The 22,796-nt window shown below is 44.1% G+C and overlaps 1 protein-coding gene across 16 annotated transcripts in view; it reads left to right on the forward strand.

The window, feature by feature from the left end:
- The window catches only part of LAMB4 (laminin subunit beta 4), a 68,858-nt gene that overhangs the window by 23,050 nt on the left and 23,012 nt on the right, over window positions 1-22,796 (forward strand). For 13 of the 16 annotated variants that reach the window (XR_009156026.1, XR_009156027.1, XR_009156025.1 and 10 more), the window contains 15 exons: window positions 516-704; window positions 861-1,040; window positions 2,642-2,751; window positions 4,043-4,122; window positions 5,340-5,490; window positions 6,164-6,295; window positions 7,890-8,075; window positions 9,244-9,365; window positions 9,828-9,948; window positions 11,355-11,532; window positions 15,651-15,794; window positions 18,184-18,415; window positions 19,640-19,797; window positions 20,920-21,144; window positions 22,129-22,349. Coding sequence is in view for 10 of the 16 variants with exons in the window: in XM_058190222.1 (XP_058046205.1) it covers window positions 516-704; window positions 861-1,040; window positions 2,642-2,751; window positions 4,043-4,122; window positions 5,340-5,490; window positions 6,164-6,295; window positions 7,890-8,075; window positions 9,244-9,365; window positions 9,828-9,948; window positions 11,355-11,532; window positions 15,651-15,794; window positions 18,184-18,415; window positions 19,640-19,797; window positions 20,920-21,144; window positions 22,129-22,349 (2,429 nt within the window). In the remaining 6 variants the exon portion in view is untranslated. Of the gene's footprint in view, window positions 1-515; window positions 705-860; window positions 1,041-2,641; window positions 2,752-4,042; window positions 4,123-5,339; window positions 5,491-6,163; window positions 6,296-7,889; window positions 8,076-9,243; window positions 9,366-9,827; window positions 9,949-11,354; window positions 11,533-15,650; window positions 15,795-18,183; window positions 18,416-19,323; window positions 19,463-19,639; window positions 19,798-20,919; window positions 21,145-22,128; window positions 22,350-22,796 lie in introns of those variants that run through there. The other 3 variants (XR_009156028.1, XR_009156029.1, XM_058190232.1) reach the window with 3 other exon arrangements.

Consider the following 22,796-nt stretch of genomic DNA (forward strand, 5'->3'; position numbering starts at 1 on the left):
CTTCATTAACGGTTTGTGACACCATCTCGCAGCAATGGAGTTCCTGGTCCCAATAACAACTGTTAACTGAGAGCTACCTGTATTTTATTTTAATTATTTATATTGATGCCTAACTCACAATCGTGACTCTGGGTGGTGTAAACGTATTAAAGCAACAGCTGCGAATAGAATAGAATAGAATAGAATAGAATAGAATAGAATAGAATAGAATAGAATAGAATAGAATAGAATAGAATAGAATAGAATAGAGAATAGAGAATAGAGAATGGAATATGGAATATGGAATATGGAATATGGAAGAGAAGAGAAGAGAAGAGAAGAGAAGAGAAGAATGTAGAATATAGAGAATAGAATAGAATAGAATAGAATAGAATAGAATAGAATAGAATAGGAATAGGAATATGGAACAGAACAGAACAACAGAACAGAACAGAACAGAACAGAACAGAATAAAATAGATGCATCTGGTTCTTATTGGTGTGCGAGGGCCCCATTATGTTTGCTTTCTCTTTCAGAATGTGAATGCAATGGTCATTCCGAGAGCTGCCACTTTGATATGGCCGTGTACCTTGCTAACAACCGCACCAGTGGCGGAGTTTGTGAAGACTGTCAGCACAACACAATGGGGCAACACTGTGGACGGTGCAAGCCCTTTTTTTATCAGGATCCCCAGAAGGCCATGGCAGATCTTCAGGCGTGTATCCGTAAGTGTGAAGCGCTTGTGAGATAATCCAGAGGGTTGGATTCAGACGGTTCGTAGGACTTATTACGTTTAACTCGACTCGTATCAATTTTTGGTTTCCAAATGTTACATTGCTCCCTTGGAGCTAAGATATCGGTATTTGTCTGCCTGCCTCTAGCTTGTGACTGCGATCCAGAAGGCACCCTGCAAAATGGACTGTGCCAGGATCATTCAGATCCGGTCCTTGGAACCATTGCTGGCCAGTGTCGTTGCAAACCCAACGTCGAAGGAGTCCGTTGTGACAAGTGCAAGCCGCACTACTATGGAATAAATGGAAGCGATCCGCTTGGCTGTCAGAGTATGAATTTTCCTTTCCTTTTCCTGCAGTTCAGATCTTGCAGACTTAAATCAGAGTGAGAAAAAAAAAAAACCCGCAAGCATGAGTTGTATTTCAAAATATCAGTTGCCTGCCTTGAAATTCAATCATTTCACTGGTATGTCTATATTGCAGTATGGGCGAATATTTCAGTTTTGGCATCCAGTGCTGAAACGGAAGCGTGGGAAACGGGAAGAGGAGCTCCTTAGTGTGCATGCACGTGAGCACCAGAAACTGGAAGAGCAGTTCAGTTTCTGGTGTCCAGCATGCATGCACACGCCAGGAATCTCACCTTCTAGTTTCCAGCGTGCACATGCATGCCGGTCACCTGGTCTTTTGGTTTCTGGCATGCATGCGCGCGCCAGGAATCTCGCCTTCCAGTTTCCAGCGTGCACATGCATGCCGGTCACCTGGTCTTTTGGTTTCTGGCGTGCATGCGCGCGCCAGGAATCTCACTTTCCAGTTTCCAGCATGCACATGCATGCCGGTCACCTGGTCTTTTGGTTTCTGGCGTGCATGCGCGCGCCAGGAATCTCGCCTTCCAGTTTCCAGCGTGCACATACATGCCGGTCACCTGGTCTTTTGGTTTCTGGCGTGCATGCGCGCGCCAGGAATCTCGCCTTCCAGTTTCCAGCGTGCACATGCATGCCGGTCACCTGGTCTTTTGGTTTCTGGCGTGCATGCGCGCGCCAGGAATCTCACCTTCCAGTTTCCAGCGTGCACATGCATGCCGGTCACCTGGTCTTTTGGTTTCTGGCGTGCATGCGCGCGCCAGGAATCTCGCCTTCCAGTTTCCAGCGTGCACATACATGCCGGTCACCTGGTCTTTTGGTTTCTGGCGTGCATGCGCGCGCCAGGAATCTCGCCTTCCAGTTTCCAGCATGCACATGCAAGCCGGTCAACTGGTCTTCCGGTTTCTGGCACGCATACGTGCACAAAGAGCAGCTGGCCAGCGTGCATGCACGTGCCAGAAACCAGAAGAGCAATGGCAGGGGTGAAATCCAGCGGGTTGTGACAGGTTCTGGAGAACTGATAGCAGAAATTTTGAACAGTTCGGAGAACCGGTAGCGGAAATTTTGAGTAGTTTGGAAAACCGGCAAGCACCACCTCGGGATGGCCCCAGAGTGGGTTGGGAATGGAGATTTTGCAATATCCTTCCCCCAGGAATGAGGAGGGAATAGGGATTTTGAAATATCCTTGCCCTGGAGTGGGGTGGGAATGGAGATTGTGCAGTATCCTTCCCCCAGGAATGGGGAGGGAATGGAGATTTTGCAAGATCCTTCCCCTGGAGTGGGGTGGGAATGGAGATTTTACAGTATCCTTCCCCTGCCACGCCCACCAAGCCACACCCACCAAGCCCATTTACTACCCACAGAACCGGTAGTAAAAAAAAATGGATTTTGCCACTGAGCAATGGGTGACAGCTGGCACTTCCGGAGAGATGGCTATGCGTGCCACTTCCAGTACCCATGCCATAAGTTCGTCACCACGACTATGTACTGTAGTTTTGACTAACCCGTCCAGGCATTTCTGCTGCCGTCTATTTCTCATCCAAATGGTGATCTGGAATTCTGTCTTTTCAGCTTGCAGGTGTCACTCAGTGGGAAGTTTGCCTTTCTCTGTCTGCAACCCAGAATCTGGAAAGTGTGCGTGTCAGGAATTTGTCACCGGGCAGCATTGCGAACAGTGTCTTGTATGTATCGCGATGTTTTTCAAAGTAGAGTTTCTTGCTTAGGACTTTCCATGGTGGTGTTCTGTCCCTTCGTTTCCTCCGCCTTTTAATCCAAATAACAGGGTCGATAGTCTTCAACTTAAAACAGTTTGGTTCAGGGGTCTCCAACTTTGGCGACTTTTAGACTTGTGGACTTCAACTCCCAGCAAAGCTGGCTGAGGAATTCTGGGAGTTGAAGTCCACAAGTCTTAAAGTCGCCAAGGTTGGAGACCCCTGGTTTGGTTAGTGACCGTTCGACGTTACAAAAAACACTGAAAAAAGTGATTCACGACCGTTTTTCACACTTACGACCGTTGCAGCATCCTTGTGTCATGTGACCAAAATTCAGGCGCTTGGCAACCGCCTCATATTTATGATGGTCGCTGTGTTCCGGGGGAGGAAGTGTCCCGTGATCCCCTTCTGTGACCTTTTCTCGAGCAAATTCAATGGGGAAGCCAGATTCACTTAACAACCGTGTTACTAACTTAACAACGGCAATGAATTGTTTAACACCTGCGGCAAGGAAGTGTTGTGACCCAGACCCAAGTAGGTAGCAACAAACTCAGTCCGTGATAAAATAAATCTTATTCGAATAGCGGGGAATTATTTCATTCCCAGCGTAGTTTAACTCAAAGGAAAACAAAGGCCTCCCAAACATAAATTCTTCAGTTATCACAAACCTGAGTCCAATTAGGCAAACTGCCAAAGGCCCTTCCTGATAAATGTCCAGAAGTTACCAAAACATGAAGCAGAGGACGCAGCTACAACATTGTTTTCTGGCAAAACTGAAACACCGTTGCTGGTCTGTTTTAAGCCTTATGGGAGGGGCCAATCATCTCTTGGCCTTACTCCTGAGTTGTCCTCTCTGCTTTAGCTGCTCTTGCCTTCTGGCAGCTCTCCTCATGTGTGCATTAGGAACAGGCTCCTCCTGTTCCTCTGCCTCACTACTATCAGTCTCTGGAGGCTCTGGAGTCCGTACCTCACTTCCCGATGGCACTGGCCTCACCTCAGCCTCATCGCTGTCCGACTCCGTTGCCAGCACCATAGGCTGCTGACGGACCGCAACAGAAAGGTCACAGAATGAGGCAGAGCTCACTTAACCATTCTGGCAAGAAATGTGGTAAAATGGGGGAAAAACTCATTGAGCAAACGTCTCACTTAGCAGCAGACATGTTGGACTCAATTGTGGTCGTAAGTTGAGGACCACCTGTGGATTTTTAATTGAATTCACACATTGGGGTAATGACTCCATTTCATTTTGTTTCCATTGTAGGAGGGATACTGGGGTCTTGGAAGTCACGTATATGGATGCTCCCCATGTGATTGTGACATTGGTGGCGCCTACGATAATTCGTAAGTTTCTATCTTAGCTCCTTCACAATATTTAGAAAAAAAAAATAACCTAAGAGTCATCTGGAAAAAATAAGAGATATCTAAAGATTCCACTTTACAATGACTTGATAAGGCCACGCTTGGAATACTGCATCCAGTTTTGGTCACCACGATGTAAAAAAGATGTTGATACTCTAGAAACAGGGCAGAGAACAGCAACAAAAACGATTAGGGGACTGGAGGCTAAAACATATGAAGAACGGTTGCAGGAACTGGATATGTCTAGTTTAATGAAAAGAAGGACTAGGGGAGACATGATAGCAGTCTTCCAATATCTCAGAGGCTGCCCCAAAGAAGTGGGAGTCAAGCTATTCTCCAAAGCACCTGAGGGCAGGACAAGAAGCAATGGGTGGAAACTAATCAAGGAGAGAAGCAACCCAGAACTAAGGAGAAATTTCCTGATAGTCAGAACAATTAATAAGTGGAACGACTTGCCTGCAGAAGTTGTGAATGCTCCAACAATGGAAGTTTTTAAGAAGATGTTGGATAACCATTGGTCTGAAATGGTGTAGGGTTTCCTGCCTGAGCAGGAGGTTGGACTAGAAGACCTCCAAGGTCCCTTCCAACTCTGTTATTCTATTCTATTCTAAGATGCATCTTTAAAAGATAGCAATTCTTTTATTTCTTGTGTATTGGACAAGGGAACGATACCTATGGACATAGGCATTAAATTGAAATATCAGACCATCTGAATCAGGGGTGTCAAACTCAAAGCCCGGGGGCTGGATCTGGCCCATGGAGTGTTTAGATCTGGTCCATGGGGCAGCGAAACAGCGAAGGACTGTCCCACGGTGCCTCTGCCAGCAAAAACGGAGTTCTGTTTTCACTGGCAGAGGGCTGCAGCCAAAAACAGGGCCCGGGGAGGCCCACATGGCCCACCCGATCCCCTTTTCGGATCTTTTGAGAAACTAAAATAAATGGGGAAGCCAGATTCACTTAACAACCGCGTTACTAACGTATCCACTGTGATGATTCACTTAACAACTGCGGCAAGAAAGATCGTAAAAAAGGGGGGGCAAAACTCAGCAAATGTCTCACTTAACAACAGAAATATGGGGTTCAATTTTTGTCGTACGTCGAGGACTACCTGTAATTGGCCAGAAAACTATTTCGAAGTCATCGCTTAGTTTTCTTTAGCTTCTTTTCACATTTTATTTTCCACTGTTGCTTCTTCCTAGGTGCTCACCTGCCGACGGACAGTGTGACTGCCGACCTAATATAGTAGGCCGACAATGTAGTGAACCAGCTTTAGGCTACTTTTTCTTACCTTTGGATTATTATATATATGAAGCTGAAGATTCAACGCCTCTCCTTGGACCGCTTCCTTTGGTATTTTAATGAATTTGCACCAGGTTACAAATAGTACAGATTAACGTGTAGGATAGTCTTTTCTGGACCAGCGGGAAGCAGAGGACAACATGGAAAACTAAAGTTACGGGAAAAAGAAATTAGTGCATTTTATTTATTTATCTGTGACTGCCAGGAGCGACTAATCTAGGGGTGAAGACGTTCGCCTCCCACTTGGAAGGTTGAGAGTTCAATCCTAGGCAGCAACAGACGTTTCTCTATTAGAGCGCAAAGAGAAAATATCTGCTGTGAACTCGGTGTAGGCATCAGGAAGGGCATCCGGCTAGTAAATGCTCAGCTCCATCCAATCGCTCTGACTCTACCCTGATTAAAGGGTCATCAAAAGACATAAAATATTTGTGGCTGCCACATTTAGAGTAGCTTTTCCCAATCTGGCTTACAGAAAGAGCTTTATCTTCCCTCTCTTTCGCTTCCCTTCATTAGCATAATAACTTCTGAAAGAGGAGGTTTAACTTCCTTCCATTTAAATCTGTCGTTCAAAACGGCAGAAAGTTTCATTTCGAAGGGGAAATCAAGACACGGTTTAAAGTCTGCCTTTTCCATGGTTGCCTAATTATTCATAGTACGATTGCACAGAACGCATTTCTAACTCTCAGATTGTGATACCGTTTTATCATTTCAATACATTTATAAGGTTCAACCAACCTCCATGCCACGCTGTGATGTCTATTATAAGCAACAAGGCTACGACTTCACAATTGAAAATGGAAAAATAGTCTTGAAGAAGATGAAGAAAAGGGGCAACAGAAAACTGACAGCTGGACAAGTAAATCTAATATTTTTATTTTATTATCCTGTTTCCCCGAAAATAAGACCCAACCGGAAAATAAGCCCTAGCATGGTTTTTCAGGATGCTCGTAATATAAGCCCTGCCTCCAAAAATAAGCCCCAGTTAAGATTGTCAGCCAGATGGATGCATTTAGTACCATATTTTCCCCAAAATAAAACCTTACCAGAAAATAAGCCCTAATGCATCTTTTGGAGCAAAAAAATAATATAAGACCCAGTCTTATTTTCGGGGAAACACAGTATTATCATTATTTATGAGACTTTTTATTCAGAAGCGATATCTTTGGAAGGTGGTAGACGAGAGATTAAAAAGTGTGGTACTTATTCTGCCAGCGTATTTGGATGCACTTGGCTACTAGAATAAAGTTAAAAAATAAATATAAATAAATAAATAAATTATAAATTTATTTATTTATAAATAAAGTTATAAATAAAGTTAGAATCAAGAATAAACAAAGATCTAAGTGCCAGAGCTCACTGTAACAGCATTGCCAAAAAAAGCATTAAGAGTTGTTAACCTAATCTTGCATAGTTTCTTCTCTGGTAATATTGAGTGGCAAACTAGGGCATACAAAACTTTTGCCAGACCAATTCTTGAATACAGCTCTATCTGTCTGGGACCCACACTGCATATCGGACATTAATACAATCGAACAATCCAGAGATATTTCACGAGAAGAGTCCTCCACTCCTCTGCTCGCAATGAAATATCTTATGCCACCAGACTTGAAATTTTGGGCTTAGACAACTTGGAACTTCGCCGTCTTTAGTCTGACTTAAGCATAGTACATAAAATCATCTGCTACATGTTGAATGTAGTCAATCCATTTTTTCCATTCACTTAAATATCTTTCTTGCGTATTGTCTTTCAAAAAGGCTGAGATTTTTGCCATCTCAGATATCAGACTAAGAGTTATCAGACTGCCTTTGAATGATTAGGATGTATTATTTTTGATTGTTTTGGGGGAAGTTAGGAATTGATGAGAATTGAAGGATTATAATTTAGTTAGGAAGGAAAAATTTTTAGTATATGTTTGCTTTATTTTTACTATACTTTGTGTTTGTTCCGGGAAGTTGGGGGGGGAGGGAGGTTTGGGAAGGGAGGGGGGAGGGGGGAAAGGGGGAAAATTTTTTGTAAAACTTTTTCAATTAAAAAAAATAAATCATCTGCTACAATGTCCTACCAGCCAATGAATACTTCAGTTTCAATCAAAACAATGCAAGAGCACACAATAGATACAAACTCATGGTAAACTGATCCAAACTAGACTGCAGAAAATACGACTTCAATAATAGAGTTGTCAACACCTGGAACGCACTGCCTGACTCTGTGGTTTCTTCCCCAAATCCCCAAAACTTTTACCTTAGACTGTCTGCTGTAGACCTCACCCCATTCTTAAGAGGGCGTGCATAAGCGCACCAGCGTGCCTTCCGTCCCTGTCCTAATGTTTTCTTTTATTCGTACCCTTTACATGTGTTTATAATTATGTTTACACTTGTATCTGTCATAAAATACATACTTGATGAAAATAAAAAAAATAAAAATTTGCTATTTTAAAACCCTCTTTCAGAAGCTGGTTCCATTCAGCAGAAACCCGGCTCTGAATATTGTGATTAAAGAGATTGTGCCTGGAAAACCTGTGATGTGGTCAGGACTGGGTTTCGTCCGTGTGCAAAGCAAAGCTGGCTTACGTTTTTTGATCAACAATATTCCCTTTCTGATGGACTTTAATATCATCGTCCGTTATGAGCCAGAGGTAATGATTTATATGCCTAATTATTTCAGTATTTTTACCACACCAAAAGCAAGGGCTCTGGAATTAAGTAAAGTACTTGGACTTATAAAACGTTTTTAAAACACTAAAATGAAACCTGTCAGATTTAGACTAGACTAGACTAGACTAGACTAGACTAGACTAGACTAGACTAGAATAGACTAGAATAGAATAGAATAGAATAGAATAGAATAGAATAGAATAGAATAGAATAGAATAGAATAGAATAGAATTCTTTATTGGCCAAGTGTGATTGGACACACAAGGAATTTGTCTTTGGTGTATACGCTCTCAGTGTACATAAAAGAAAAGAAACGCTCATCAAGAATCCTAAGGTACAACACTTAATGATAGTCATAGGGTACAAATAAGCAATCAGGAAACAATATCAGTATAAATCGTAAGGATACAATCAATAAAGGTACAGTCATACAGTCATAAGTGGAAGGAGATGGGTGATGAGAACGATGAGAAGATTAATAGTAGTGCAGATTTAGTAAATAGTTTGACAGTGTCAAGGGAATTATTTGTTTAGCAGAGTGATGGCGTTTGGGAAGAAACTGTTCTTGTGTCTAGTTGTTCTGGTGTGCAGTGCTCTGTAGCGTCGTTTTGAGGGTAGGAGTTGAAACAGTTTATGTCCAGGATGTAAATATTTTCACAGCCCTCTTTTTCACTTGTGTAGTATACAGGTCCTCAGTGGAAGGCAGGTTGGTAGCCATTGTTTTTTCTGCAGTTCTAATGATCCTCTCAAGTCTGTGTCTGTCTTGTTGGGTTGCAGAACCGAACCAGACAGTTATAGAGGTGCAAATGACAGACTCAATCGTTCCTCTGTAGAACTGAATCAGCAGCTCCTGGGGCAGTTTGAGCTTTCTGAGTTGGCGCAGAAAGAACATTCTTTGTTGAGCTTTTTTGATGACGTTTTTGATGTTAGCTGTTCATTTTAGGTCTTGAGATATGGTAAAACCTAAAAATTTGAAGGTTTCTACTGTTGAGATTGTGTTGTCTAGTATTCTGAGAGGTGGAAGTATGGATTTACCCTGACTGTCATGTTTATACTCCAGTCTGCTCTTGTTAACATCTCTCATAAAGTTAGAAACATTTACACGTTTTTTGAATCTTGGCTGTTGTTGTTTTTCACCCAAACATCCAGGCTTCAGCTGACTGGAGAGCAACCATTGTTGTTAAGTCTTCTGGTCCTGAAGGGAGCGAACATTGCAAGAACCGAGTTGCTCTGGAAGAACCACAGTTCCTTGATCTGCCATCCACAAGGAGGTCTGGTATTCAGTTTTCAAAAATTAAAATGAATAGAATAGAATAGAATAGAATAGAATAGAATAGAATAGAATAGAATAGAATAGAATAGAATAGCATAGCATACAGAATGGCATGAGAATAGAATAATGCAATGGAATGCAATGGAATATGGAATATGGATCATGAAAGAGGAGAAGGGAAGAGAAGAATGGAATGTAGAATATAGAGAAGAGAAGAGAAGAGAAGAGAAGAGAAGAGAAGAGAAGAGAAGAGAAGAGAAGAGAAGAGAAGAATGCAATGTAATATAATGTAATGCAATGGAATATAGAATATGGAATATGGATTATGGATTATGGAAGAGGAGAAGAGAAGAATGGAATGTAGAATATAGAGAATAGAATTAGACTGTTTTAATTAATGCTAAAATCAGAAAAACTGCATTTTTAAATCCCTAAACGATGTGTTGATTCTTTTCAACAGAATTCAGTTGCTGTCTACTCCGATATGCTTAGAACCAGAGAAAGAATATTTGGTAGATGTCTATTTTTCCAAGACTTCGGATCCTGAACCGAAGTCTCAATCCTCCATGCTGGTTGATTCAGTAAGTGGCAATTACATGATCATAATTTTTGTTTTCTGTTTGGATTTGGGGCAGTGGTGGGTTTCAAATTTTTTTACTACCGGTTCTGTGGGTGTGGCTTGGTGGGCGTGGCATGGCTTGGTGAGCGTGGCAGGGGAATTTCTCTATATTATGTCCAAAGTTTTTTTTAAATTTATTTACATTTATATCCCGCCCTTCTCCGAAGACTCAGGGCGGCTTACATTGTGTAAGGCAATAGTCTCATCCTATTTGTATATTTACATACAAAGTCAACTTATTGCCCCCCCAACAATCTGGGTCCTCATTTTACCTACCTTATAAAGGATGGAAGGCTGAGTCAACCTTGGGCCTGGTGGGACTCGAGCCTGCAGTAATTGCAAGCAGCTGTGTTTAATAACAGGCTATCTTACAGCCTGAGCCACCCACGGCCCATTTGACCATGATATCACTGTTTCTTTAACTTGTTCATCTGCCATTTTCAAAGTTAGTAGAAAGTTATATTGTTGTACATTTATTTATTTATTTATTTTTAAATTTTTATTAAGCATTTTTTTAAAAACAAAAAGGAATTTTAACGTTTTTTTCTTTTTAACAGGTTCGCGTCGGTGACAAATTTCTTACTGATACATTTTTTTCTCCCTTATTCTAATGTATCTTTTATACATATAATATTAATTAATTTATTTACATATATACCTTATTTTTCACAGTGTAAGACACACCTTTTCCCCCCAAAAAAGAGGGTGAAAATCTGGGTGCGTCTTATACTCCGAATGTAGCCCCACCCAGCTTCTCAAACGGAAGTTTCAGAAGCTAAAAAAAGCATCAGAAATGGAGCTTCAGAAAAAAAGCCTCCAAACGGAGCTTCAGAAAAAAAGCTCCCAAACAGAGCTTCAGAGGCTTTTTTTCTGAAGCTGTTTTGGAGGCTTTCAGAGGCAGAAAAAAGGTTTTTCCTGAAACAGAGTTTCAGAGGCAGAAAAAAAAGCAAAAAAAAAAGCAAGGCACAGAGCTCACAACTAAGGAACCTGTTGCTAAAATTCACCTCTGGGAACAGCTGACTGGGGGTATTCCGGGAGGCCGATCCACCTGCCAATCAGCTTTTTTCTTATTTTCCTCCCCAAAAACTAAGAGTGTGTCTTATACTCCGGTGCATCTTATACTTCGAAAAATACGGTACATATAAATAAGCGTGTACACAATTTCCTTTCTGCAATTTTTGCTTCCTCCTATTTGTTCTTGTATTACTACTCCTATTTCAACCATTATTTAATCTTTTCTTGCCTTTTATCTCTTTCCTCCAACCATTTATACTGTTTATATATTTATATTGTTGTTTATTAAGCACTAAATAAATGTAATAGGAGAAAATGAATAAAACTTTATTTTTTTTAAAAAAAAATATATAGATCGGACTCCTTCCTGCCATCGCTTCTGTGGAAAACCTTTGCGATCAAAACGATTTAGAGGCATTTCAGCGGTATCGTTGCGTGGAAAGTGCCTCAGAGATTGGACCTCACATCTTACCGGACACCTGTGCAAAACTCATTGCAAGTTTGTCTGCCCGGATTCACAATGGTGCCATCCGTAAGTTCTTGTCTTCCACCTGTTGAAATGTTTTATCTCCTCTATTGTATTATCCACATATTTTATATACCTGTACAGGTAGTCCTTGATTTACAACAGTTCGTTTAGTGAACGTTCAAAGTTTACAACGGCATTAAAAAAAAGGGACTTATGACCGTTTTTCACACTTGCGGCCATTGCAACATCCCTGTGGCCATGGGATCAAAATTCAAACACTTGTTGTGACCCAGTAGGTAGTAGGAAACTCAGTCAGTGTAAAAACAAACAAACTTTATTAAAAGAGCTGAAAATTACTTCGTTCCCAGCGTAGTTCAACTAAATTAAAGCAAATTCCTCCCAACACAAATTCCTCAGTCCTCTCACCAACCTTGGTCCAATTAGACAAACTGCCAAAGGCCTTTCTTGGCAAAAGTTCAGAAGACACCGATACAAAACAAATGAAACAAGACAAAGCTATCAATGTTGTTTTCCAGCAAAGAGCCCAAATGCCGTTGTTGGTCTTTTAAGCCTTATGGGAGGGGCCAATCACCTCTTGGCCCTACTCCAGAGTTGTCCTTTTTGCTTGAGCTGCTCTTGCCTTCTGGCAGCTCTTCTCATGCGTGCATTAGGAACAGGCTCCTCCTGTTCCTCTGCCTCACTACTGTCCACCTCTGGAGGCTCTGGAGTCCGCACATCACTCCCTGATGGCCCTGGCCCCACCTCTGCCTCTGACACAGAGCCCTCATCCGGGCCTTCCCCAGCCTCCAGGACTGGCCCATGCTCTTCCTCAGCCTCATCGCTGTCTGATTCCGCTGCCAGCTCCGCAACGGACCACAACAACACTTGGCAACTGCTTCATATTTATGACGATCGCAATGTCCCAGGTTCATGTGATCAATTTTTGTGACTTGCTGACAAGCAAAGTCACTGGGATTAGGGTTAGAGTTAGGTTCACTTAACAATGTGGTTACTAACTTAAGAGCGACCATGATTCACTTAACAGCAGTGTCAAAAAGTCATACAATGGGGCAAAAACCTCACTTAACAAATTTCTCACTTGGCAACATAGAGTTTGGGCTCAATTGTGGTCGTAAGTCAAGGACTACCTGTGTTTATGGATGCTTTATTTAAAGTTACTACATTTTTGTTGGTAGGTGTAATGTGTGTTCTGATCCAGCCTTAGCAAAAGCAAGAAACAGAGTTCTTGTCACGAATACTCCCTCTTTATTTACCTCTTGTGAATTAGTGTCATTCGCACACCGAAAAGTCCAGGCAAGAGTTCTTCAAAAAGTTAACTCCAATAACAGACCTTATCAGTTCCTTGCAATAATTGCAAGGCTGTGAGCTCCCAGCCGAAAGGCTGCAAATTGAGTTCCGGCAAGCAATCTTTGCGGTATGAAACACAATGAGTAAAATCTTCAGAAATACGAACAGTTGTCTCCTACGACCACCACTCTCCTTTCCTTCTATTTATTCCCCAGCCAGGGAGGGGCCATTCAGCATCCATGTGTGCTTTGCTTCCTGAGTCGACTCCTTGTCTTCCACTGTTCACCTCTCCTAACAGCTCTGCGCATATGTGCATCTGGAATAGGTCCCAGCTGTTCTTCCTCCTCACTCGTATCAGCCTCCAAAGGCAGCTGCCTCTCCAGTGGCTGGGAAATGTCAGGCGCCCCTGGATCTATCTCAGTGTCTGATGCAGAGCATCCATCAGAGCCTTCCCCAGACTCCAGCACTGGCCCAGGTTCCTCCCCAACCTCCTCATCGTCCGAGTCTCCTACCAGCTCCGCAGGCAGCTGGCCGGCCACAACAATGTGTTTCCTCAACTTACGATTGAGCCCAAACTCTCTGTGGTTAAAGAGAGATGTTCCTTAAGTGAGTTTTGCCCCATTTTATGACCTTTATTGCCACCGTTGTTAAGCAAATCCCTGCAGTTGATAAGTTAGCAACTTGGTTGTTAAGTGAATCTGTCTCCCCCATTTATTTTACTTGTCAAAAGGGGATCGCATGACCTTGGGACACAGCAACGGTCATAAATATGAACCGGTTGCCAAGCGTCTGAATTTTGATCACGTGACCCTGGGGATGCTACGAAGGGTCGTAAGTGTGAAAAACGGTCCTAAGTCACGTTTTTCAGTGCCGTTGTAACTTTGAATGGGTCACAACATGAACTGTTGTAAATTGAGGACTAACTGTATTGCATATCCGTGATTGCGTGACCATGGGGAAGCTGCAATGGTTGTAAGCAGGGGTGAAATGCTACCGGTTTGGCCCCATTCGGTTAAACCGGTAGCGATGGCAGCGGGTGGTTCGGGGAACCAGTAGCGATGGCAGCGCGAGGCTCCACCCACCCACCCAGTCGTTGTTACTTCCTGGTTTTAACCAGGAAGTAACCTGTTTTTTACCCTCTGCGCATGCGTAGAAGGGTTTACATGCACTTCCAAAACGGTAGGGAAGGTAAGTAGATTTCACCCCTGGTCGTAAGTATGAAAGTATGAAAACTGGTCATAAGTCACTTTTTTTTTTCATAAAAAAGTTTTATTTTTACAATCATATCAAACAGCTCATCCAATGTACAGTTATATACGATTAGTCGGGCTTGCCCAGTCACCACCCCACTTTTTAACACTCTTCCCTCTTCTACCTTCTTCTACTTTCCAGACCTTCCTCTCCTTCTCTTATCTACATCCTCTCCTCCCTCCACCCTACACCTTCCTTCTCCCTCTTCTACCCCTCTTCCTTCTTCTTCTCCTCTTTCCTACCTCCTACTCTCTCCTCTTTTCTCCCTCCCCACCGTTCTAAAATGGTAACTATGCAGACCCGACCCTACATTAATTATATTTCTTCAATAATCCCTGTACATTAACCATCACTCCATCTCTACCAAACCCCCAATTCCCTCCCCTTACCCCCACCCCCCACCCCGACTTCCCAGAACAAAATGCAGGGTATCAAAACTAACAATCATAATCCAAAATAATTCCTAAATTATAATCTTTAGTCACACCACACTTAGTCACACTCTCAATTCCCCTCTCCTTCAGAAATAAATCTAATACAAAATATTTCCTAAATTTACTCATATGCTATTCGATATTTTTTTATCTGATACTTATTTTGAATATAATCAATCCACATTTTCCATTCTAAAATATATTTTTCTTGTGTATAGTCTTTCAAGTAAGCAGAAATTTTTGCCATTTCTGCCAAATTTGATACTTTGAGTGTCCATTCTTCAATTGTAGGTAATTCTTCTTTCTTCCAATATTGAGCAATCAAAAGTCTTGCGGCTGTTATTAAGTTCAAAATCAATTTAGTCTCTATAGCTGTACAATCCATAATTATTCCTAGTAGAAAGAACTGCGGAGTAAACTTAATCTTCTTTTTCAAAATATTCTGCATGATCCACCATACTTTAATCCAAAATGCTTTAACTTTTTTACAAGTCCACCATATATGGTAATAAGTGGCATCTTCACAATCGCATCTCCAACATTTAGCCTGTACATTAGGATACATACATGACAACTTTTTGGGGTCTAAATGCCATCTATAAAACATCTTATAAAAATTTTCTCTCATATTTTGCGCTTGTGTAAATTTAACATTCCTCACCCAAATTCTTTCCCAAGTTTCCAATATTATTGGTTGCTGAAAATTTTGTGCCCATTTAATCATACAATCCTTAACCAATTCAGTCTCTGAGTCTATTTCTACTAATACATTATACAAGCAGGGGTGAAATGCTACCGGTTTGGCCCCATTCGGTCGAACCGGTAGCGATGGCAGCAGGTGGTTCGGGGAACCAGTAGCGACGGCAGCGAGAGGCTCCACCCACCCACCCAGTCATTGTTACTTCCTGGTTTTAATCAGGAAGTAACCTGTTTTTTACCCTCTGCGCATGCGTAGAAGGGTTTGCATGGACTTCCAAAACAGTAGGGAAGATAAGTAGATTTCACCCCTGGTCGTAAGTATGAAAGTATGAAAACTGGTCATAAGTCACTTTTTTCAGTGCCATTGTAACTTGAAACAGTCACTAAATGAATGGTTCTAAGTCGAGGACTACCGCTACCTCTGGAATTTAATTCTTCTTCCTTTTTTTCTACTTTGGCATCGTCAATCAAATGTATTTCTACTGACAGCCTGCAGGTGCCATCCGCTAGGTGCTCTAAATTCTCACTGCACAAAACTTGGAGGCCAGTGCCAATGCAAACCCAACGTTGTAGGACGCTGTTGCGATAAATGCGCAGCCGGAAGTCACAGCTTCGGGCCCCAAGGTTGCCTTGGTAAGTAACGGTCTATGACCAGTACAATCCGCCACTTATGACCTCTTTTTACTGAATACACTTACACAGAGAGTGTCGTATCCCACTCCTCCTCTGACAGCCAGGTCTGGGAAGTCTGTATCCAGCGTGGCCACGAAGCCTCTGCAGCTTTGCCAAATTCCTGTCAGAGTTCTCAGGGCAGGCAGGAATCCAAGGTGTGACTTCAGCAAACCAGATGAGACTTTGCTTGACTCAAGGAATGCCAAAAAGCAGATCCTTTATATAGGCCATGGGGTGTGGCTCCATGACTCAGCACTTATCCAGGCCTGCCGCTCCCTTCCTTTTACTGACATCGCCTCTCCATTCTCCGGAAGCGGGGATCTGTCCACGTTTTGTCCTCCTGCTCAGCTGCCGGCAATTCTAGCTCGTAGCTGGCTTCTTGCTCATGCGCTGTAGGAGGGAGGTTTGTTTGCTCATTCTGTCCGGGCATGGTGCCAGGGCTGGGGGCTGGAGGCATGCCAGGCCATTCTTCTTCACTATCAGTCTCTGGCTCAGATAGCAGGAGATGGGAGGGGCCCGCTGAGGAGAGGAGGGCAGGCGAGGCACAACAGAGATGTAATCACCTATCAAACAAAATGAAATTCAGTGACGAGAAAAGTAAAGTTCTACACTGAGGCAAGAAAAACCAAATGCAACAGGTATAGTGTGTAGGTGGCAGCTGGCTCAATAGCAGTAACTGTGAGAGGGATCTTGGAGTCCTCGTGGACAACCATTTAAATCTGAGCCAACCATGTGCGGCAGCTGCCAAAAAAGCCAATATGGCATTCAGTTTTGGTTGCCGCGATGTAAAAATGATGTTGAGACTGTAGAAAGAGTGCAGAGAAGAGCAACAAAGATGATTAGGGGACTGGAGGCTAAAACATATGAAGAACGGTTGCAGCAACTAGGTATGTCTAGTTTAATGAAAGAAGGACAGGGGTGACATTGTTCTGATCTTGGCTTCCCCGAAAAAGCATGAAGCAGACTCCTTATACCAACAAAACCCCTTTTATTAAACAAATGGTGAATTCTTCTCATTCACCTCCAGCAAAGTCTTTCAAGGGAGAATTTACAGTCACAAACCTTATCTGGCTTGGAGAGCTGCCAGGCTGATATCTTCAAAACTTGGGAAAGAATCTCGGAGAGTCACAAACCAATTAGGCAAACTAATTGTCTCCTGAAAACTCCACTCCCCTTTCGCTCCTCTTTTATTCCCTCTGGATGGGGCCATTCATCGTCCACCTGTGTCCTTACTCCCAAGTCGACCCTTGTTCTCTAGCTGTTCCTTTCATCTGGCAACTCTGTGCATCCGCACATTGGGAACAGGCTCCAGCTGTTCATTTGCCTTACTAATGTCTGCCTCTGAAGACAGCTGATAACTGGCATCTGCTGGCCGCTGGCGGGACACAACAGACATGCTAGCAGTGTTCCAATATCTAAGATAGCAGTCACCAACTGGTGGTCCATGGACCACAGGTGGTCCGTGAGAAAATTTTGGTGGTCCACAGAAAAATTATTTGCATTTTTTATATTGCACTAAATCAGGGGTCCTCAAACTGCGGTCCCCTGGGGCAGATCCGTGCAATGAATGTTTGTGTTGCTGCAGAGAGTCTCCCCCTTCAGGGTCTTTTTGTGTGGGTCAGAGCGGGACAGAAATTCTGACTTGGGGTCTGCTTCGGCATCCTGGTGCAGGGCTTTGGGCAAAGGCTGGAGGGAAGCCCTGCTGGTGGCAAGGAGCCGAAGGGCCTTGTTCCAGTGGGACTGCATCATGGCCTGGAACTGGCTGTGCATCTCAGCCCGTTGAACCTCCAGGCGCCGGTACCTGGCCTTGCACTCTTGCAGGTCTTCCCTCTGCTTGGAAAGCCTATGCTCCTAGTCCTCAGTGAGGTGCTTCTGCTGAGTCTCGTTCTCGGCCAGATCCAATTTGAACTGAGTTGTTTTGCTAACTCTTTCTCATGGTGGCTGCTTAGCTCCAACAACTGCTTCCTGTTGGGGCCTTGAGGAACCCGGGCGGGGAGGTGAGGAGTGGCTAGGAGGGGAGGGGTGATTAGAGGCTGGCGAGACACCCCTCGACGTGAGTGACATCGAGTTGGCCATGGCCACTCAGTCACATGACCACCTAGCCACACCCACCCAGCCGGTCATTAGGCAGATCATATTAGTAGTCCGCGGGATTTAATATTATAAATTTTAGTGGTCCCTGAGGTCCAAAAGGTTGGTGCTGAGGAATTTCAGTAAATGAATTATAGCACTGATGATGTTACCTAGTTTGGTAACGAAACGCCTGCAAGAAAACAACCAGGCTCAGAGAAGAGTCCACATTAATTAAATAACAGCTTATCTAAAACTATTGTCTTTTCTTTCAATGTAGCATGTGAATGCCATCCTCAAGGATCAGCAGGGACCCTGTGTGACCAGGTGACCGGACAGTGTTCTTGTCGACCGGAAGTCGCCGGCCAGCAGTGCAATCAATGCCTAGTTGGATATTTTGGGTTTCCTCACTGTCGTCCTTGTGCTTGCAACGGCTTCTCGGAACTTTGCGATCCGCAGACTGGAGCGTGTTTGAACTGCACGAGGTTCACCACCGGCTCTAACTGTGAAAGGTAAAGGTAGTTGAATGTTTAAGCGAGTGCAAAATGTATGCGCGTGTGAGGGGTCCTTGGGGCGCTCTGAGCTTGGTGATTTTCTTGCAGATGTTTCATTACCAAAATTACCAAACTAAGTTACTTCATCAGTGTTGGAAGGGAGTGGAGTATGTGGAGATGGGAAGTAGGAGAGGAGGAGGAGGAGGAGGGGAAGGAGGAGGAGTGGAGGAGGAGGACAACTATGGGGTCTTTGGTACGTTCTGAGCTTGGTGATTTTCTTGCAGATGTTTCATTATCAAACTAAGTAACTTCATCAGTGTTGGAAGGGAGTGGCGTTTGTGGAGTTGGGTAGGAGGAGGAGGATGTGGAGGAGGAGGAGGACGAAGTGGAGGAGGAGGATAACTATGGAGTCCTTGGTGCTTTCTGAGCTTGGTGATTTTCTTGCAGATGTTTTATTACCAAACTAGGTAACTTCATCAGTGCTGGAAGGGAGTGGAGTTTGTGAAGATGGAGAGGAGGAGGAGGAGGAGGAGGAGGAGGAGGAGGAAGGTAGAGGAGGAGGACAGAGTGGAGGAGGAGGATTCAGTATTCAGTATTCAGGAGGAGGTAGTATTCAGCCGGTTCAGACCGGTTCGGGAGAACCGGTAGTGGTGACCTGCAGGTGGCCAGTGCTATGCCATCCTATTTAGCCACATTTTCTAAGCCACACACATGCGTGGAAGCCGCGCGCGTGAGCAAAGCACATGCACAGGACGGCGTGCGTATGCGCGATGGTAACATTATGTGAAATTATGCGGCGCACGCACTTCCGAACCGGTAGGGAAGGTAAGTAGATTTCACTCCTGTATGAAACCCACCTCTGCACGGAATCCTCGGTGTGCCCTGATCTTGGTGACTTTCTTACAGACGTTTCATTACCAAACTAGGTAACTTCATCAGTGCTACACAAAGTGCTGGGACGTCAATGGGACGTCTGCAAGAAAACCACCAAGCTCAGAGAGTATCAAGGACCCTACTGCACAATTTCTTCAGCTGCATCTTTCCTGTGGAACCGCATGCGTATGCCAGCCCTCCCACTCAGCTCCTTCTCTAGGTGTGCATTCCATCACCATATGTTTATGTGTTCCTGGTTTTGTAGTGCTTGTTTAAATGGATTTAAACTCTAAGAGGCTGTTTTAGCTATTTTATGGGATGTCATGGTGTTTTTTTTTTTTAAAAAAACATTAACTATGTTTGGTGCAGGTGCTTGGATGGGTATTATGGAAATCCCCTGGGAAGAGAACCTTGTCGTCCATGCATGTGCCCAGATGCCCCAACCAGCAAGAGATATTTTGCACATTCCTGTTTCCAAGACCCTCGGACCAAGCGACTAATCTGCAAATGCTTTGTGGGCTATTCAGGTAGGAAACCTGCGCATCGTTAGGTCATTCTTTGTGGCTAAAGATTCACCAAAAAAATCGTACTATTTGATGTCTAGTCTAGGAAGCTATGCCACAAATGGTCTATGGAGAAGCTATGGAGAAGCTATGCGTCATCCAGGTCACAGTTGTCCCAAAGGTTCTGTCTGTCTGTCTATCTGTCTGTCTCTCTCTCTCTCACTGTCTTATTTTTCTCTGTCTCTGTCTCTCTGTCTCTGTCTCTCACAAACACAAACACACGTCTTTCTTTCCCTCTCTCTCCCTTTCTCTCTCTCCTCTCTCTCTCTGTCTGTCTTTTTCTATGTCTGTCTTTCTCTGTCTGTCTGCACTCTCTGTCTGTCTCTGTGTGTGTATGTCTCTCTCTTTCTCTCTCATCTCTTTCTCTGTCTCTCTCTCTCTGTATCTGTCTCACACATCTCTCTTTCCCTCTCTGTCCCTTTCTCTCTCTCCTCTCTCTCTCCTCTCTCTCTATCTGTCTTTTTCTATGTCTGTCTGTCTTTCTCTGTCTGCACTCTCTGTCTGTCTCTGTGTGTGTGTGTCTCTCTCTTTCTCTCTCATCTCTCTCTCTGTCTCATCTCTCTCTCTGTCTCTGTCTCTCTGTATCTGTCCCACACATCTCTTTCCCTCTCTGTCCCTTTCTCTCTCTCCTCTCTCTTTCCTCTCTCTCTATCTGTCTTTCTCTCTGTCTATCTGCTCTCTCTCTCTCTCCCTCCCCCCCACTCTCTCATTCTGATTCTCCGGCTCTCTCTGGGTCTTGCGGATGCTTCTTTGGCTTTTGTTGGTGCTGGATGCCCTTGGTAGCTTGGGGAGTTGCGCAACCTGCTCTCGACCCTGAGACACTCGCCCAATCTGGCTGTGGCCGATGCTCCACGTTGTAATGGGTTCCAGGAGGAGGAGGGGATGCCATCTCCCCCATTGTGAAGCGCATTAAATTTAACTGTGCTGCACAAGGTGCTGCGAGAGCAGCGGGCAGGCATGGAGGCTGCGGCCAGGTCGGGCCAGTTAACAGGTTGGTTGGTTTTGGAAAAATTAGTCTTGTAATAACCAACCTATGTATCAGTACATTTAATTGATTGCAATTGTGTATGACTTTCACATTCGTAGGTGACCGCTGTGATGAGTGCTCCAGTGGGTTCCATGGAAACCCAAGCGTACCAGCAGGTCAATGTCTTCCTTGTTTTTGCAATAACAACACGGATGTGACAGACCCAGAATCTTGTAACAAGGACACTGGAGAGTGTTTAAAATGCTTACACAACACTCATGGGCCAAACTGCCAATTTTGTAAACCTGGTTACTTTGGATCAGCACTTCTGAGGAACTGTAGAAGTAAGTAAGTGTGATGGAACGTAGTCTGGATTCCCAGGAGGGAGGGAGGGAGGGAGGGGCTGCATTCCAGAGGAGCAAGAGACAGCAAAAATATAGTTTGTGTGGGAGAAAGAGGGTGAAGACAGATCCTCCCTAATAGTTCCATGAAAAAATGTGTGTGTGTGTGTTTCTGTTGAAGCACCAGGTTTGCCTCAATGTGGGAGGGAGCATACTGCTTCCCTTTTGCCTTTCAGCTCCAATCCATGAGCCCTCAGGCAGTCGCATTCACGACAAACCATTTTATACCAAATATATATTTGCCGATAAAGAAATAAAGGGAGACTAGTAAGATTTGGAGTCTGGTAGCATAGGTATTTTTGTTGTGTCTCGCTCGCTTTCCCCGCAGCCGGGTCCCTCTTATCTCCTGCTGAACGCTGAGGAATGTCCTGGCATGCCTTCAGGCCCCAGCCCTGGCACCATGCCCAGACAGGCCGAGCAAGATGAAGGGCCTGACGTGCCTCCAGCCCCAGCCCTGGCTCCATGCCCAGGCAAACGGAGCAACTAGACCCCTCCCCCTCCCCCACAGCATGTGAGCCTGAGGAATGTGAATTGCCAACAACTGGAGCCTGGAGAGATCCTCGCTTCAGGAGAATTGATAGGCGGCGTCAGCAAAAGGAAGGGAGGGGCAGGCCTGGATAAGTCCTGAGTCATGGAGCCACACCCCATGGCCTATATAAAGGATCTGCTTTCTGGCATTCTCTGAGTCAGGCAAAGTCTACCTTGGATTGCTGAAGTCACTTCCTGGTCTCCTGCCTGCCTTGAGAACTTTGCTAGGACTTTGGCAGAGCTGCAGAGGCACGCCTGATACGGACTTCCCCGACCCGGCCGTCAGCGGAGGAGTGGGACATGACAATTTTATTGCGAGCAGAGGAGTGGATTCTTGATTGATGGTCTGATCTTAACTCTTGGCTCCTCCTTCTATCACAATGTCTGATATCTTTTCAGAATGTGACTGCAACCTTTCGGGTGTGAACCCAACCAAATGCCCACCTGGAAGTGACTTTTGCATGTGTGACCAGACCACTGGCGAGTGCCCTTGCTCACCTCATGTGATAGGTGAGAAGTGCGACCGATGTGCTCCTGGCTTCTGGAACATGGCCAAGAGAAGAGGATGCTGTCCCTGTAGTTGCCATCCCAAACGTTCCATGAACAACCTTTGTGATCAGGCAAGATTCTTGACCTTCGTGCATAATTTTTAAAATTAAAGGCTATAGTGGAACGCCCAACATTTATTAAACTCAAGCAAAGTTCAATTAAAGCAGAAGTAGAAGAGGATGTGCAGAAAAGTAGAAGAGGATGTACAGAAAGAGTGCAGAGAAGAGCAACAAAGATGATTAGGGGACTGGAGGCTAAAACATATGAAGAACGGTTGCAAGAACTCGAAATGCCTAGTTTAATGAAAAGAAGGATTAGGGGAGACATGATAGCAGTGTTCCAATATCTCAGGGGTTGCCACAAAGAAGAGGATGTACAGAAAGAGTGCAGAGAAGAGCAACAAAGATGATTAGGGGACTGGAGGCTAAAACATATGAAGAACGGTTGCAAGAACTCGAAATGCCTAGTTTAATGAAAAGAAGGATTAGGGGAGACATGATAGCAGTGTTCCAATATCT

The sequence above is a fragment of the Ahaetulla prasina genome, chromosome 7, assembly GCF_028640845.1.
Source record: "Ahaetulla prasina isolate Xishuangbanna chromosome 7, ASM2864084v1, whole genome shotgun sequence".
In the NCBI taxonomy this organism is placed as follows: domain Eukaryota; kingdom Metazoa; phylum Chordata; class Lepidosauria; order Squamata; family Colubridae; genus Ahaetulla; species Ahaetulla prasina.